Source organism: Andrena cerasifolii, chromosome 8 (assembly GCF_050908995.1).
Source record: "Andrena cerasifolii isolate SP2316 chromosome 8, iyAndCera1_principal, whole genome shotgun sequence".
Taxonomy (NCBI): domain Eukaryota; kingdom Metazoa; phylum Arthropoda; class Insecta; order Hymenoptera; family Andrenidae; genus Andrena; species Andrena cerasifolii.
The window spans coordinates 3,172,364-3,191,680 of NC_135125.1; the positions used below are offsets into that span (position 1 = coordinate 3,172,364).

The 19,317-nt window shown below is 36.6% G+C and overlaps 1 protein-coding gene across 3 annotated transcripts in view; it reads left to right on the forward strand.

Annotated features, from left to right (window-relative positions):
- The window catches only part of LOC143372222 (uncharacterized), a 310,267-nt gene that overhangs the window by 261,159 nt on the left and 29,791 nt on the right, over nt 1-19,317 (forward strand). For all 3 annotated transcript variants that reach the window (XM_076818264.1, XM_076818265.1, XM_076818263.1), the window contains 2 exons: nt 5,494-5,613; nt 12,220-12,491. In XM_076818264.1, the coding sequence (XP_076674379.1) occupies nt 5,494-5,613; nt 12,220-12,491 (392 nt within the window). The remainder of the gene's footprint in view (nt 1-5,493; nt 5,614-12,219; nt 12,492-19,317) is intronic.

The following is a 19,317-nucleotide window of genomic DNA, read 5'->3' on the forward strand; positions in this document are numbered from 1 at the left end:
AGGGCGAAGTCTACTTACGTCCAAATCGACCGTGAATTTCATTAGGGTAGGTTTCCTTCCCTTACACGCGACTGGACGCATCGTCAAGAATTTCAAAGTCGATTTTCTCGAAAATGAAGCGCGATATGGAAAAAAGTTACTCTTTCTTTTCGACTTATAACAAGTAAATAAGTCTAGAAAAAGGAATACAATTTTTCGATATTGCGCTTCATTTTCGAGAAAATCGACTTTGAAATTCTTGACGATGCGTCCAGTCGCGTATAAAGAAACCCACCCTAATGAAATTCACGGGCGATTTGGACTTAAGTGGAATTCTTCCGGAATAATCCCTTTATTTAGAAAGAAACAAAACAATTGCAAAAACTCACCTGTTTTACATAAATTTTATCAAACTAATATTGTATTCCAGTACTAAGTACTAAACAAGTTTTCGTAATTCTTTCAGCAAATTTCTGCACTCTTCGAGTCAGTGTCTATCGCCACTTTGTTTAAAAACAATAAAACTTACGATCGCGTAATTGTGTTTTTGTGCATCTACTTAAATAACTCCGCATAACTAGAAATTAATAATTGAAGTTATTGCACTGTTACTCAAAAAACGTTGTCTATCACTAAGAATATTACATCCTGTAGGAACACAATGGCCTCTTTGTCTCTGTCTACATACTTTCCTGTTCGAAATAACACCAATTTTAATAATAAGTACTGTATATTTCTGATTTAATGATAACTTGTTATATTGGTACACCTATATCAGTTATCCTTTCTGATTTTTAATATTTAACAATATTTTTCGTAATGTTATTTTGTCATTAAGGGGTTACCCCACCTTGACAGTTTAAAAGATCGAGAAAAAAATTCCCATGAACATAATTTGGACTTTTAAAAATATTTTGAAAAAGGTGGAAAAAATTCATTAGAATAACAGAGATATAGTCCATAATCCGAAAACCTGTACGATATGCGCAAATGCGCCTGACGAGCTTTAAGGTAGTTCCTAACCAACTATGTTAGTCAAATTAGAGTTGAATAATAAACGATAAATATAAAGTAGTATGATACTATGGAAATAATAATAATTTTTAACGTCATGTATATATACTTTAAAAAATTCAATGTTAATATAAATAATTGTAATACGAAAGTAGAATATTAAATTGATTAGCGTAGTGAATTGGAGGAGCAGATCTGACAACGTCGCATTTATTCGTAGCGTCTTTTATAACCAAAAAATGTCAGAAAAAATGTTCGTATGAATTTGAATCGTCGTTCGTTATTTAAATGTCTAAACATATCGATTGTGCGACGTTGCCACGTTGACTACTCCACGTAGTTTCTAAAATAAATGCACGAAAACCTATTTTTTATGGGCATTTACGAAGAAACGATGTGGTTAGTTTTGCAGAAATTAATAAATTCATTTCCTCACACTTCGATGTACTTCTGTGCCAATTTTAGTACACTTCTTGAATATAGTTTTCCTGTTTCAGGAGAAAAACTGAAACTATAACCCTCTTTTTTCGACTCTGCCATATGCCACTGTGTTAAAATGCATCAACTTTAATTAACAATTTCTCGATAACTATGTGGTAAATCGATTTTAAACTTTCTACAAGGGTTTCTTGTATCCCAAATTAGTTTGAACGAAATTTGAAAGAAATCTTCAATTTAGTAGATTATTCAGGAACTACCTTAAACCGCGTTTTTCACGAAACCACACTTTCTTGCCTGGTTGACAGCATAACTCGACATCAGAGTATCGTAGGACCTTCAGAATTTGCATGGTAATGCAAAAATGCATTGTCTATCGCAATACACACTGTTTTTTTTTATTCACGTAGGACGGTTTTTATGCACAAAAAAACTCACAAAAATTTTCAACTTTTTCAGTCGAACTGGTGTTAGAACTCAAAATTGCAAGATTTTTCAAATCCCCTGTGTCACACCATAGCTAAAAGCATCTACTAACTACTTAGTTTAAAAATATGCTTCGTTTTTTTTAGGTTAGATATGTAATAATGGAGAAATCTCACTCAACCAGGTATTCCAATAGCCTGTATTTAGCGCCACCTACGTCTTCAGTGAACTAAGATTTTGCAATAATTACTTTTTCCATGTAATGTAAAAAGTAAAGTATCAAGTAGAAATATCATTGCCACGTATACTTTTTCCGTCAAAAAAATCGCGAAGTTAGCCTTGCCCTTCGGGTCTCCAAAGTGGTGTAACCCCTTAAGCCTCGAGACAATGTACTGATAATGCTAAATTTAAGCGCCATTTTTATAGTGCTTGCCGATACTGCATTGTCTCCAGTATTCTTAATTTCCGGAGCAATATCCAGTGCTGTAAGACATTAACTTTCATATTTTTATTATAATTTTTTATTTCCAGTTTATATTTTTCGTTGCATGGTACTAACTTGTAACTACTCGTGAATGCAAAGTGTTATGGTGTACTTATGTGTACCTATACATATGGGGTTTCGAACAAGAAACTATTTTACTAAATAGGTGTTGGAAAAAGTTGTTCGGGTTTCCGATCCTACCATTTTCTTTCGCGACTTAAGAATAATTTACCTGCTGTATTTTTGCAAATTCGTATACAGCATTCTATAAGCGTTTCAACGAAGTCAACAAAGAATTTAGTACGAAATGGTCACCGACAAAGGATTCATACTACATCCTGTAGGTGTGTCGTCAGCAAGGGAAAAATGCGCCACAAGCATGCAAATCAATTTGTACTTTTCTTTGTGATGGTGTACAGTGGCGGATTTAACACTATTCCTACCGACACTTCACGTATACCTATTCCTACCGCGTCATTTGACCGGTCTTTAGTACAACTTATATATTTTAATATAGAATGAAGATAATAGCCAATTTGACAGTACAAAAATATAGTTTCTTTTATGCAGAAATATACCATGTACATACATACGTATATTTGAGGAAAAGTCGTGAAGTTTAAAGGCGATTCAATTACGTTGTATACAGGAAATTCTAATCGAAATTTTAAAAACGGTCATTTGACCGGTCGTGGTAGAAATAGTGTTAACAGGGCGGCCGATGGGCAGTTGCCGTCTGGGCCCCCGCCCAGTAGGCCCCCAGGGCTTCAATCTTTAAAAAAATTATGATTTTATCCAAACTATATTTTTTCGTACTACTACACTAAGACCGTTTTTAGTAAACTATCTCTTCATTTTCCTGAAAAATGGGCCCCTCCAGGGGACTCCTATGGGCCCTCCTTAAAAAAATTTGATTTTATCCAAGCTATATTTTTTTCAGTACCACTACTCGTACCCCGCTTTTAGTAAACTACCTCTTCATTTTCCCGAAAAAGTGGGCCCCTTCAGAGGACCCCTATGGGCCCTCCTTAAAAAATTTGATTTTATCCAAACTATATTTTTTTTCGGTACTACTACCCTTACCCCGCTTTTAATAAACTACCCCTTCATTTTCCTGAAAAAATGGGCCCCTCCAGGGGACCCCTATGGGCCCTCCTTAAAAAATTTGATTTTATCCAAGCTATATTTTTTTCAGTACTACTACCCTTACCCCGCTTTTAATAAACTATCCCTTCATTTTCCTGAAAAAATGGGCCCCTCCAGGGGACCCCTATGGGCCCTCCTTAAAAAAATTTGATTTTATCCAAACTATATTTTTTTCAGTACTACTACCCTTACCCCGCTTTTAATAAACTACCCCTTCATTTTCCCGAAAAAAGTGGGCCTCTCAGAACATTTGCCACCTGGGCCTTTTTTCTTAAATCCGCCACTGATGGTGTAGTATTAAAATTTTAATAACCCCGAGAAAGCTCAAGATGAAGATTTGCAAGCTCTACTGAATAAAAATCTGCCGTAAATCACAACAAAAAATTGCCGTAGAACATTGACGAACTATTAATTAAACTAAGCCAGGAATTAGATTAAACAGAACAATTTTCTAGACTAGGGACTTAAAAGCTCAAATAACTATTACATATTTAGCCTGGAAAGTTCTTTTCTTCGTAATTTAGGCACCTTGATATGAACTAGTTTTAATTGTTTGAGTCTTTGAAGGACTCATTTAAAAAGGATAATTAGTTTATGTACATCCTTTGAAGACATACGAAAATTCAGCGACGACTTCATTGCTGCAAAATTGGCATCATTTTTGTGGAAATCGTAAGTTATCAGAGAGGCGATTTAAGGAGGAAAATATTTCGATTAACAAATCTTTTATTATTTTATATTAGTAAACAAAATTCTAGGAAAAAACTCGAAAAACTTTCTCTGACACCTAATAATTTATACAATCTGTACCCAAGAAGGGCATTGTAACAATGTCTTGTTTAAGCTGGTGAAAAATTGTAAAATAAATTGAGAGATCGTGATCTTTGAGTGGTAGTGTATATACATACTAATTCTTTCATTAGTCAGAATATGTTTCACTAATTATAAAAGTCGTACATTTGTATACTAATTCCAGATATTATTCCGGTATTATGTTTCCTTTATAAAAATACGATTCAGTGAAATTACTTGAAATGTAATCTGAAGAAATACGCTGCCATTAAGAAGAAATGAAACAGCATATTCTCATTTTGAATTTATATTTGCAAATTCAATAAAAATGTTGTTTCCTCCTATGCTTTACAGTTTAAAATATTGGATTCTATTGTATATCTGAAACGTCATTGTTAATCAATTTTGAGATCCATGTAAATACCGTTTTAGAATAATAAGAAAGTTAATTATCGTGATGTCATTATTGACATCACGATATTTCGAATAAAAATTTATGAATTACACTAATTTATCTTGACAATACGTAAGAGTACTGTAAAAGTAAAAACGCATCAATCTATTTAAAACAGAAACTTGAGGGTACCTTCATTTTTTCATTAAAGATTATTATTTCTGAAATTAGTATTGCCGCACGTTATTTATTGACAACTGTTAAATTTCAATCTACAACATTTCTTATCACTCCATATAAATATATTTCAATCAAGACAAGTAGAAGTAAATACAATAATTCTTTCTGATCATCAACTTTCTCGTCACATCGACAACAAATTAACGTAACAGCATATCGGTTATTTTAAATGTATAACTTTTTGTCGTTTAATGGATCGAGTAATATTCGCTTAATATTATTCAATTAGCATTATGCAACGCGCTGAATTATATCGTCGGCGTAACTTTTCGTTAAATATGTATCTTCAAAATTCATCATGATACGTCATTTGTTACAACGAGATGCATAATATACGCGAACATGTTAATACCGCGTACTAAATGGGTTGTAATTCGGCAATATGCTTTCCCTAAGCTACTGCTACCTTCAACTTTCGTAAAGCCGTAGTACAACAGGCTCCTGTTTTTGGTGGGTATGACAAGTTCTGTCTCTGTCTGTCTTGTCAGGAATCACGCTTGAGAAAAGCCGCGTTCAAAGGCTATTTTCATTCGAACTCATCGTCGGCATGGTGATCTAATTACGTTGCTGCATTTTCCAGCATCTGCACAGGTCGAACCATCACGTAGACTCCTCGGATAGCGGAGGTGGCCTAGGGTGGCTACGAGCCTCGAGGCCGCGGGTGAACAGCGCCATCGACGTGGCCGGCTTCCTATCCCAGGTACGTAATCGAGTGAAACGCGATAGCAACAACTCGACCAATTTTGTCGTAGCGAATTAACCCTTCCAATGATCTGTGCCCCTGAAACTTTCGATCGTACCTTGACTTCCTATCAACCTTCCCGTCAATTCGCAGTCACGACAATGGAAAGAGTAACCAATTGCCCGGAAACATGGCGAAAGTTCGAGCACATAGCGGATAGTTGTATTTCCTATTTAAGATCAAACTGCCTGAATGTTCTTGTTAAGCTCGCGATGGAGCATTACAAATATTTTAATACAAGTGCGGTTTGAAAAATTCTTCAACCCTCGGGCGGGCGCGCCATTGAAAGGTACACGAGCAGGCGCGTGGTGAACTCAGTTGATCAGTTGAAAATAATCATTTTAGCCCCCTTATATATTACACTTCAGAGGGAGACTTTAAAGCATGTTCTGTCTGCATGTTCCCAATATCAACATGGGCATGCACAAAAAGTTAGGGAAAAAGAGTTCCCTGAAGTATTAAATATTGGGAGTATCGAGGAAGCAAAGCATATGTTTTATTTTGTACAGTCAGTCATAAAAATAAGAAAACTTGCGCTAATTGAAATGTAATGAGAGTATAAATAGGTTTAGGTTTAGGTTTGTTTTTTTCCTACTGGTTATAAAAGTATAAATAATATATAAAGTATGGGTATTAGGCTTAACTACATTGTAAAACAGATAAAAGTAAGGATGTAGATGTGAAAACCAAACAACCTAATTTGTAATAGGCTGTGAGCCTGTAGTACAAATAAACTTATTATTATTATTATTATTATTATATTACACTTCAGAAACGGTTTCTCTGTTGACAGTGGTAACTCAAATTAAATGTGAGGGGAAAATATTAGCAATGTATCCAAAAATGCAGTAATTGTATTTAAAAATACAAAAATAGTATATGTAAAACATTTTTAACATCAAAAATGAAAATCAACTGGCACAAGCATCATAGGGTTCTTGAAACACACCACGATCGCGTGGAGAGAATGTTTGTCTTGCCGAGACCTAATGAAGGAAATACGCAGATCGGTGAACGAAGTTCACAAAGCGCGCCCGCTCGAGGGTTAAGAACAATTTTGCAAGACATTTTAAACTGTCGAAACTGTGGAAATGGTCGTATGAGTGACACGTTGGAGCGACAAGTTTCTACTTTAATAACCGTTTTCTTTTATGAATATTTACATTACAAAATTAAATCAATATGAGTCATATGATGTATACAAGTAATTAACCCGTTTGTAAGGTGCATCATTTTTATTTTATTTACCAAAATTTTTGTTTATCTTTGTTGTTCGAAATTTAAAATAAAATCTAGACAACTAGATAATTTACAGACAGACCACCTTATTCATAGTTTAGCGTATTATACACAGTGCTTACCATCTGCTTGTTATCGCACGCCTTAGTAACGTATGTAACAAGTATGTAATCTCCATGTCATATAAGAAGGAACCCGTTTCACGCATGTAGAATGAGCTCATTGGCTCCGAGGGAGCGTTGGTTGGGGTATATCCAATAGTAACGCAGAACAGCTCCATGCGCAGGTTCCTTCTTATATGACAGAGTATATACAGGGTGTCCCACTAAGGAGTGGACAGCGCGATATCTCTTAAAGTATTGTCGATAAAAATATAAAAAAATAGGGAATTGCATGGTTCGAGGGGGCCCATTTATTAGCGCGAACGAATTTTGTTTTCGATTATTATTTTAAAAGATACGATGGTCAAGTTCGGTTTTTCAAATGGAACTATTTTTTTTGAAGACCTGAGTTGATAGTGCGTTCCAAGACAAATTCAATAAACTTTAATGTATACACTTTATTTCCACTGGTTTTTAAGATATTGCGCTTGCAAATTTACTGATTTTCACTGCAAGAAACCCCTCTGGAATGGCAAAAACCGGGGGCGGTCTTACTGGCGCCACGGGTGGCACTGCCTGTTGAAATGGATACTTACCTGCCAAAGGTCTACGCCAGAAATGGCAGGCCCAAAGGCTGGACAATTCTTTTCCGTCAGAAATGCTACTTAGGTAGGTATCGTTACTTTTATTTCGCACTTGCTTCTACGCTCGGATGGCCGGTTCTTTTGGGAGGGATGCAAGTTGGATTGGTTAGGTTAGGAGGAGTGAAAGTTGCTAGACTAAATTTCATCCATAGGGAGCAGATTGTATCAGAACCAATCCAACCGCAGATGTACCTACCTAAGTAGCATTTCTCACGGAAAAGTATTGTCCAGCCTTTGGGCCTGCCATTTCTGGCGTAGACCTTTGGCAGGTAAGTATCCATTTCAACAGGCAGTGCCACCCGTGGCGCCAGTAAGACCGCCCCCGGTTTTTGCCATTCCAGAGGGGTTTCTTGCAGTGAAAATCAGTAAATTTGCAAGCGCAATATCTTAAAAACCAGTGGAAATAAGGTGTATACATTAAAGCTTATTGAATTTGTCTTGGAACGCACTATCAACTCAGGTCTTCAAAAAAAATAGTTCCATTTGAAAAACCGAACTTGACCATCGTATCTTTTAAAATAATAATCGAAAACAAAATTCGTTCGCGCTAATAAATGGGCCCCCTCGAACCATGCAATTCCCTATTTTTTTTATATTTTTATCGACAATACTTTAAGAGATATCGCGCTGTCCACTCCTTAGTGGGACACCCTGTATACAGAACTCATAAGAAAATCGCATAATTGAACGGTGAAACAGGACTGTGTACTAAGGCGGCAGGGCCATTCCTGGGTTTTGGCCGCTCAGGTACAAAAACAATATTGCCGCCCTTATTAATTTAATATTCTTTAATTAAGAATTTAATATGCAGTGTTTACTTTTATATCTATACGTACATAATTTTAAACAGTTATCATGCAAAAGAGTTTCGATTATTATTCTTATTAATCAAAATTTTACTTATAATAAACGGCCTGCGGCCGCCCCTAGGTTTTGCGGCCCAGGTGCGGGGGCACCTTCTGCACCCCCGCCAGGAACGGCCCTGTAAGGCGGAGCGATACTACATAGGCGAAATTTTAAATTTGAGTTTTCAGTTGGCCTGGGTGCGGAATAGTTGCTTTTTGATTAGCCAAACACAACTGTAAAAAAATTTTGGAAAAATATTCATGTCTGCAGGTTCCTTTTTCTCCTAAAAATGACTATGATTATATGATTATTTAGGAGAGAAAGGAACCTGCAGAATATTTTTCCAAATTTTTTTACAGTTGTGTTGGGTTAATTAAAAGACAACTATCCCGCACCCAGGCCAACTGAAAATTCAAATTTAAATTTCCCGCTCCGCCCTTCTGTGTACATACAAGTTTCTAAAAAATTCTGTAAACATCTACAAACATAATATAGACACTTGAATTACATTGAATTGCATCTTTCACTTGTCATTAAATATATCTGAAATTTAAACAAAATTGGTATACAAATTCATGCGCAGAAAACTTGAAAAGTAAACATAAAATTGAATTTTTTTGGTGTATTTTTGTTCCCTGACACTTACATAAAATGCATGGTGTCCCATATTATGCGTGACCCATTTCTTGATTCAGTGCAAAGAGTAGCAATAACTGAAAGCATCTTACGTACCTATGACTATGTGGAGAATTGAGCGAGAGCAACAATTGTATCTATATTACAGTCAGCGAGTGCAAGAACTTACTGAAACAGGCTCTCGTTCTAGAGTAGTTTTTGTGGAGTTATCTTTCATCTTTGAGTTGGTATCAGTGTGAGTGTGAATGGGCCTAATGTATGGGGAATGATGTAACGAGAGGTTGGCAGCAGTGGGAAAAGAGCTTGTGGATTCATTCCCGAGATGGAGAGTGAGCGCAGTGAAAGCATGTTACATTCAAAGTGATTTATCGTTACCCAATATTATTATTAATATATCCATATTAAATTTGTCATTCTATAATGAGTGTTATATTTAATATCCATTCCTCATTTACCACAGTTTTTGTACTTGGCTCCTGCCAATGTGTGATCATGATTAGAATTTTTTGCCCACCATATTATTCATCTACAAAGCTGGATTCACTGGGAGTGGGTACTAAATTTTTACAATTTGCACAATTAAGACATCAGCAACGGTTCAATTTCAATTTATGAGCAGGATAATTTGCAGTTTATTTAAAGCCATTTTCCTCTGCTAGACAATTTTTTAACAAGAAATTTCATAAATAAATATGAGTGGACGTGGAGCTCCTATTGCGTGATCTGTTCGCTCCCCGAACTCCAGTACATTTTTACTTGTGGGGACATTTTAAATCCTTTGTTTACAAAATACTTATTAAAAATTTTGAAATAGTTACTTCGTTACTGAATGAGAGACGGTTTCCAGTCAATTCGAGTAATGTCTAGAAGTATTGAAGGAATAATAAGATCAACGATAAAACATCTACAGGCATCTGCTGAAATGCAATCTAGCCGGTTTGAGTATCTCTGAACACTAAGCACTAAATTGCTGTAGCTTGTTTCCAACTTCAAATAAGACATATATGTTATGTTATGTTTTATTGTTTTCCTGTATTTTTACACAGGATGGCGTTTCAAGCTTATTTTTGCTTATATTGCCCAACGAACTATAGTCCCATTTTTTTTGTTCCCTCCTCTCTCCATCGGGTCCCAGCAGCAGCAGCGCACTGGGAGAAAGGTGGTCACCCATCTTTCCCCAGTACACCGCCCCGTGATGCTTAACTTCGGTGATCTAACGAGAACCGGTGTTTTCCATCACGGCTACGGCCGCTGGTATAAGACATATATGTTTATGTATACCTGAATCCAGCCTAAAGTGAGTCTCGTATATTATAGGAACACCGTATACAGTAATAGTAAGAAAGTCTTTTAAATAATGTGAGATTTTCGAATTGCGTTAAGGGGTTAGGTAACTCTAGCGATGCGGAAAACTAGGCAACTTGCAAGTGGCAGTAAAATAAAAGTATACAACCGATTAATACGAAACTTTGTACTTTATTTAAGTATAATAAGTATTTAAAAAAAAGCTGCAATATTTAACAAAAATTTATAACTAAGTCCGTACGACGCCTTTTTCCGGAACACCTTATTTTTTTAATGCCCAACTGGTGTGCAGGATTCCGGCAGAACGGCTATTACTTGAAATAAAAACAGAAAAGATTTCTTTAATTATGATAAATTCCTAAGCATTGACGATCAAACATTTCAATGTTTGAAACATTAACAAAATGGCGGGTGTTTCAAATTTAGGGTTTGAATTTCGACGAAAAATGAGTCAAATTATTGCTCATGTTTCGCAAAAAAATTAGAAAATTTAAAAAAACGGATCGTCAATGCTTAATAAATGTAATAGCAAGGATAACTATCAATTTTCAAAGCGATTGATCAAATAGAACTCGAGCAGTCCTGCACACCAGTTGGGCATTAAAAAAAAAAGTGTTGCGGAAAATGGCGTCGTACGGACTTGGTTATAAACATTTTTTAAATATTGCAGCGGTTTTTTGTAATACTTACTATACTTAAATAAAGTACAAAGTTTCGTATTAATCGGTTGTGTACTTTTTTTTACTGCCACTTACAAATTGCCTAGCTTTCAGCGTCGCTAGTGTCACCTAACCCCTTAACTCGGCGGGAGGCGCTACTGTGTAAAACTGACCACAGAGGCGCTAGTTGCGAAAATGTGACGACTATTTGAGTTTTTGTTACTATTTTTTAAAGAACTTTAATAAAGATTTTAAGACATTTCATAAATTTTGTTTGATTCGTAAAACACTGTACTTCAACCTAAAAATTACAAAGTTAAAAAAAAAATATTCTGAAACCGTGGTTTTTTACGTTTCAATATTGGGTATTTTGTCCCGATAGCGACAACCTGTGTCACAATATGGGGTGCGCCTCCCGGAGGGTTAAAAGAAGTGTTCTTAAATGTTACGGTTATCAAATGTGAATGCTATTTTAATCACTGGCGGATGTTTCATCATTTTTGCAACCCTTCGCGAATGCGACGATAATAAAGATTTATCGCGAATTTTGGGGTAAGAAAATTTTGAAAGCGCGAACCTCGGATGCGCCAGATATTTGAATAAGTAACGAACGCGAAAGAGACCGTGCAAAATAGATACGCCAAACGTTAAAGTTCAAGGTAGTTAGAAGTAAAGACAGTAGTTCACAGACTGATCAATAAGTTGGTGGTTTAGTTGTGAGCAAGTCGTTAAATTCATTTTCTGGTAACCGCAGTCGGTAATCGCAGACGACATTTTTCAACTTATACTTACTACACCTGCACGGATTAATCCTAAATGCACGTTTCTCACATCTCTCTTCGCCTGTCCTAGCCCTCCATCTCGCTCTTAGAAACCTTAGCATTAATTTGCATAAAGTACATATCGAGTAAATATTTTTTAAACAAACACTTTCGTATAAAATACAGTTACCTACTAATTTTTTTTTTTGTATTTATAATACTTAGCAGTATTTATGTGAAAATACCAAGCACGATATTTCTATAAAAATTACAAATGATTGAGGGTAGAATGGAATGAAAAAGAATGCGGGAATCTAAGTTTAAACACTTGTCTTTTCTTTCCTCCATGACGCAGTCCTGATTTAAATTTCAGGAATTTCTGCGGAGACACGGTTCAACCTCGAAACTCTGCCGGAAAGTTCGCAGTGCAGATAACTTGCCGCTTGCGTCATCGAATCGGCAGCAAGATCAACGTAATTCCAAGGAAGACGGCATCGATGGTGATAAAGAGTCCTTCTTGAAAGCAACTCAAGAAGAAAAGTTCGAGGATTCGGAGGCAAAGAGGCAGAATTGCCTCGAGAGCAGCCCGAAGGATAATCTAGAGGTCTCGTTACTTAATCCGAATCAGCAACAACAGTCTTCAAGGTAATTCCCCCAACAGCAAGTTTCTCTAACGCGTTCAATAGCAATTTCAGCAAATCTGTAGTCTGGATATATTTTTTCTAAGGATGACAGTGATCTACTTCACTAAGAAGGGGAGGACACCATGTGGTAGGCAACGATTTTGATGAGCCTTGGCACGATGGATCTATGTCGAAAATAAGTAAATAGGTGTCTGAGCGTTTGTGCCAATGGGCCTTAATAATAGAGATATTTACATGGAAATTATTACAAATTTCATAGCGGCCGTGGGGTTTTAGTGGGTAAAAATCCCACAACTACCCTGGCGCCCGCGGGGAATTCCCTTTTGGAGGCGTAAGGGTGCCTTTTGATGATACCTTCACGTTAAAAAAAAAATTTATAAATTTTATAAATTTTATAAATTTTGTAAATTTTATAAATTTTATAAATTTTATAAATTTTATAAATTTTGTAAATTTTATAAATTTTATAAATTTTATAAATTTTATAAATTTTATAAATTTTATAAATTTTATAAATTTTATAAATTTTATAAATTTTATAAATTTTATAAATTTTTTTTTTTATAAATTTTTTTTTCAACTTGGGGTAATCTTCAAAAGGCACCCCGACTCTTCCAGAGGGGAATCCCCGCGGGCGCCAGGGAAGTTGTGGGATTTTTCCCCACTAAAACCCCGCGGCCACTATGAAATTTTTAATAATTTCCATGTAAATATCTCTATTATTATTTCGGACACCTATTTACTTATTTTCGACATAGATCCATCGTGCCAAGGCTCATCAAAATCAATGTCTACCACATGGTGTCCTCCCCTCGTACAAGCTAGGTACATTAACAATTTCTTCTTCTTAAAATTTGATTATCTACGGTTTGAAAGTCGTTATCACTCTAAACGAGTTTGGGCGAAAGAAAATAAGCTGTTAGCTTCTTATAAAAAATATAAAGCACCGCGTATAAAAATATTTTCGTTACCAAATGCTTATTAGTTTAAGCTGTATATCCATAACTGTTTACTATTATATTTTCACATTTTCAAAAACTTTGTACCGAAGGATACACTGACGTCGAGCTATATTATTTAAAGTTGTCAGAAATCTATTGAGAAGATATATACCTATACACATAGTAATTCGAACTGATATTAATCGTAATATCGATTTACCTTGAAGGTATTACAACTGTCACTTCTTACGTCCGCCCGATTAACTTTTTCGTTATATCGGAATACCGCAGCAATGCATCACTCTAGGTAATTGAAACATAAATCTCAGCAGTCCGTGCAGTAAGATATAGTGAAAGAAATTTATTTCCATCGTTCGAGCTTGTTTAGTATTTCCACTTTCCTGAGTTCCTCGCTTAAGTAAGATGTACATTTAATTGAATTTTCTGTTACTCACTCTGCTACTCAAACGACCGAAATCACTCGCGTTTCTCAGACTTTGGAACGCAATATTAAATTATCCTTACAGTACTTGGACAGATTTTCATTTTCGTGCGCTTAAGGGATTATGCCTAGTCAGGCGATCGAAAAGAGGCGAATATTTGTGAATTTTTTTTGAAGAAGCGAGAGCGTATATTTTTACAGAACTTTTTGCGCTTAAAAGAGCAACATTTAAAGAACATTTGGTAATTTTTTCGTAGAAAAATATTTACGTTTATAATAAAATAACATGCGACATCCAAGAAGCATTTTTAAAAATTTGGTTTTGCGGTGAGCATTGCCATTCGGAACCAGATTATTTAAAATCAAAAAACAAAAAGATTTCGTTAGTATATTAATGTATCCTCAGGTTGACGTAGAGAATTTTCCGAAATATTAAGTTAAAACAAAATGGCGGCTATTTAAAGTTGAAATCCTGATTTTTTCCTGCAAAAATTACGCGAAATTTTTTTATTATTTATTTAAGTTTTTCAGTATTTTCTGTTACTGTTATATTTTCCTAAAAGTCTAGCTACTTAGAATTTGTTTTGCCGTTTTATACATATCTGTCTTGGATATTAAATGAAAAAACGCGTCTTTTGAATCTTTTTGGAAAGATTCTGTAAGGGATACAATAATTTTGTCTCTTCTTTTCGATATTTTTTCTTTCATAGCCACAAGAAACTCATCACTTAATTCAGTAGGTATACAATTTTTCTAAATTGTTAAATAAGAATTTAAGAGCACCTTCTCCAGTCAATAATGTCGAATCTTCTCTACTGAGATTTTCTATTGTAATTCATATAGGTTCTAATGTTACTAATAAGACTTATTGTAAATTGTAGATGTGTTTATACTTTCGCCTGTTTATGTGTTTAAGTTTCTCGAGAAAGACAGTATTTCTCGAGAAATCAGAAATAAGCAAATTTTAAAATTTCACGAGAAATTCTCTAAAAGAATTCTCGAGAAGGAACACTAACAACAAGTATCTCTTCAAACAAAATGGAGTCAGTGATACTCGAAACGCAACATGAACATAATATTGTTGTAGTTTATTCATTGTGAACCACTGTTACCACTATATTCGTAAAATTCTTCTAAACATTCATAACAGTTCTTCTTTACGTGCGGAAAATTGCGTTATTTTTGTGTCACCCTGTATATTTTAATTTTTATATTTCCCGCACTGACGACATCGCACGCCAAATTTTCTTTTCTCTGCCTCTCTCTCTCCTTCTCTCTACGCTACATGTAGGACAATTACTTTTTTTACATACCATTTAATTTTTCTACTTTATTTCTCCCTGCACTAGCTCATTTTTCTGATTCCTAAATTTTATGATTTTCATCTGGATCCCACTTTCCCTTTCCCACTATTTCTGAACCTAGTAGCTTTGCGAATCTCTTGATATCATACTACACAAACGTAAAGTAGCATACTTTATTCGTTTGCTTAAAACAAATTAAATAAAACAATAAAAAAAACGAACCCATTCAAACTGAAAATTTTGATTGTAATTAAAGCTGAAATATTACAAAAAATAATTTTAATGGGGTAGGGTGGTGCTAAAAGTCCGGTGGGTAAATAGTCCCGAATGTAAAATCTTTCTTCCTAAGCAATGTATCGAGTTTCGCAGTATACTATGTAAAAGGCGAGAGGAAACGGAGGTGACTACAGAGTCGCCAGTCGCTCCTGGACGTTCGTGCGAATTACACGACGCCTTCGTTATTTTATGTATCGAAAACCGAAAGAAATACGTCGTCTTTATTGTTTCATACGAAGTAAACCACAGTTTAAAAGCGTATCAGCCAAGTACGTTAAGATTGTATGTTCCTTTAGTAATGTGTGCATGATATTGTTTATTGCTGAATGATAATATTTTCTAACGTATATATCGCAGAAACTATAGGGGTGCCATTGGGGCAAAAAGTCCCTCAGACTGAAAACAGATATTGTACCTATTATTTGTTTTCATAATAAGATGGCCAAAGTATAAAGAAATGATGCCAAAACCTTTAAATAATGTTTTTGTTTTAGTTGAGCAATTTTTTTTAGTTTTTAGTTCAAAGTGAACCTTTGACTTATATTTTTATTTTTTGTTAAAGTAGTCATGCTTTCCTTTCAATATTGTATCTATGGGTACCAAAAAGAATTGTTTTAATAAATATTTGTTGATTTGAAAAGAGTTTTTTACTTATTTAGTTTAATATTACACGAAAAGACAATAGGGACTTTTTGCCCCGTGCAAGTAGTCTATTTTGCATTGACAAACATTTTGTGGTATAACTCAACAGAAAATAACAATATCAACAAACGAACTTTGTGAACGTAAAGTATAATAGTTATAGTTTATACAAAGTAACACCAGATATCTCTAGATTGTTATTACTAAATTTTACATAGGTTTATATGAAGAACGGGACTTTTAGCCCCACCCAACCCTACTCTTACTCTATACACCATCCTAAAGCAAAACGAGACACTCATAGCAAATTGATGACAATGGAACGAATCCCCCATTATTGAAAACTCGTTTCAGATTTTAGATGCTGTAAACTGACCCGGCTATATGTTCCCCCAACTCTTAACGGGTTAGGCTACTGTAAAAAGGTCGAAAAATCGTAATTTTCTTTTTTTGGTTTAAACATTACTTTGAAATCTCAACCCTACCTTGTGGACTAGAAAACGAAATTTGATAAAAATGTCCTAAATGCGAAAGGAAACTCGGAGCCGGGTTTATAGAATTGATGAAGTGGAAACACGAGATTTGTACCTACTCAAAGGCGGGCATATGACTGCGTGACTCAAGAGTGGCCCGAATGAAGTCATCCCTTGCGTCGACTCCAATTACTTTGCTGGATGCCTCTGTTACGAGCTTTACCATACGCTCCATATCCTGAGTGTGGCAAGGGTATGCCTCGAAGTTCCATGATTTGGGGATCTCTCCCTCCTCCAGCATTTTTTCAGGGAGATGGTTTCAACAGAGTCCAGTATAGGTGGTGAAGTTATTGGACATTCGTCCCAATTGATCGAGTCGGTATAATCAGTAACATCAAAATTCAACGAAGCTGAAGAACATTTTCGGATCTCTACTGACTTTAGTTTCTCACGTGCTGCCAGCACGATACGCACAGCAGGTTCTCTGATGTTGTCTGTGTCATGAATTAACATAGCCAAAATTGTTTAACATGGCCAAATTTACGTTTTCTGGCAAAGCGAAGCACGCATTAGCATGCATTCTTGGCTAAGTAACGCGAGGATTGTATAATATAATATAATATAACGCAATATATTTGGCATTTTTCCAATTCATCAAGCCTATAAACCCAACTTCGAGTCTCTTTTCACGATTAAGACATTTTAATCAAATTTCACCTTCTAGTCCACAAGGTAGAGTGCTTGGGATATGCTAGGGGGGAACTCCACATGCAGCCACCTTCACGTGGTTAGCGAAGGGTTGCAAGATCATTTTTATACTTTTTATTCAAATTTCGAAATTTCAAGGCCCTTGCTGGAACAGGAGGTATTAACTCATAGGGCTGAAATTTCGCACAGTTTTTATTGAGCCTGTTACGTCCTTAAGGGACCTTCTACAGATCACCCCGAGCGGCTGAAATGTTCTGCCGGGTTCTTGCTCCTGTTAAGATGCTAAAGTAAGCCTTGACTATACTTACCAGGGAGAAGGAAGGGAAAAAGGGGTTTGAATAAGATTATACAGAGGAATAACAATAGTGTGCAATATATATTCTAATAAAAAGGCAAATAACAAACTACATACCCTAGAGACGACGCTCCGTCTCTGCTGACGCTCGAGTGTCGCTGAACCTATCGTAGGTCGTGTTCGCTCGCGTTGCTGTCGGGTAACACAGGGAGGTCGGTGAACGTGACGTCTGTCGTTTCGCTCGCTCGCTCTGTCGCCCATCTTCGTGATCGCGGTGGTCCGTATCGGCGCGTAAGAGCACTCCCGGCGCGTGCCGTTTCTCGGTGTGTCGGAACGGAGATACACTTCGCCTGACCTGATCGGCCGAGCGCGATTCGCGAGATAGACGCGGAGGCGAAATGCGATCTCTAGATCTCGAACTGTCGCTTCGAAGACTCGCGGCTGAGGACCGCGCCTCGCATTGCCGAAATCGATTGGGGGGAAATCGCCCCGTCGGCACCTGTCGATCGCTCCTTATTAGGAAATATCGGGGCTCGGACCGTCAACGGTCACGATAACTTCCCCGGTTCGGCGACCTGACTGCCACACACAGGGTGATTCCGCCGAATCGCTGATACGGAGGAATGCGGCGCGCGGGTGCACGGCAAGCACGGGATGAACCCATAGGGGCATGTAAAGCCGGGTTTAGACTTGAGGCACAAACGCGAATGAGGCAAGCCGAGGCGGAACGAGCATGTAAGTGTTGAACGTTCGTGAAGTTCACAGACGTGCAACACTTGCATGCTCATTCTGCCTCGGCTTGCCTCGTTCGCGTTCGTGCCTCAAGTCTAAACCCGGCCTAACAATCCCAAGACACAACTTTCCCGCACTAAAGTAAACTGAAATCGTGACATCTGGTCAGCTCTCCCGAAATGTCGGTTATAGAACAATAGCAAAGAAGACAAAGTTTTAAGATTTTTATTCCAAAACGTATTACAAAATATAGTATCTTAAACGCGCAAAATCACTTGGCGAAGTGATCCGAACAACAACTTGGAACACAGAATAGTAATAAAGATGGCGCAAGTAACGCTAAACACTTATTTCCAATACCCCCCTTCAACGCGAGTTATCTTATCTTTAAGACCTAAACCTAATCTACATCTTTCAAGTGCTGGAGCAAATTGTCCTTTACTCAGAATATCAGCTATGTTACTTTCACTGGGTGTATAGAATACATTCAGTTCGCCTTTCTCAAATGCTTCACGCACGTAATGGTTTCGCCTATCAATATGCTTAATTAATTCATGATAACGCATCGGGTTTCGCATTATATTTTGAGCACATTGGTTGTCATACAAAATTTTCGTAGCCGACTCTGTTTCTCGCTCAAAATCCAATTCTCGCAATAACTTTCGCATATGTACTGTTTCTCTGGCTACCTCAAACAACGCAATATACCCAGCCTCGCCACTAGACAAAGCCACTGATCGTTGCTTACGCGACTCCCAGGACACAGCCGCTCCAGCTAACTTAAATACGAATCCAGTATATGACAATCGATCATCCAGATCATTTCCCCAATCTGCATCTACAAATCCGGTCAGTGGTTCGCCGGTCTTTTGATACACTAATCCTAACGAAGGAGTTCCTTTGATATATCTTAGAACGCGCTTAGCTGCTATCCAATGACTCTGTCGCGGATCGCTACTATATTGACTAAGTTTGCTTACAGCATGACTTATATCAGGCCTAGTGGCTACGCTC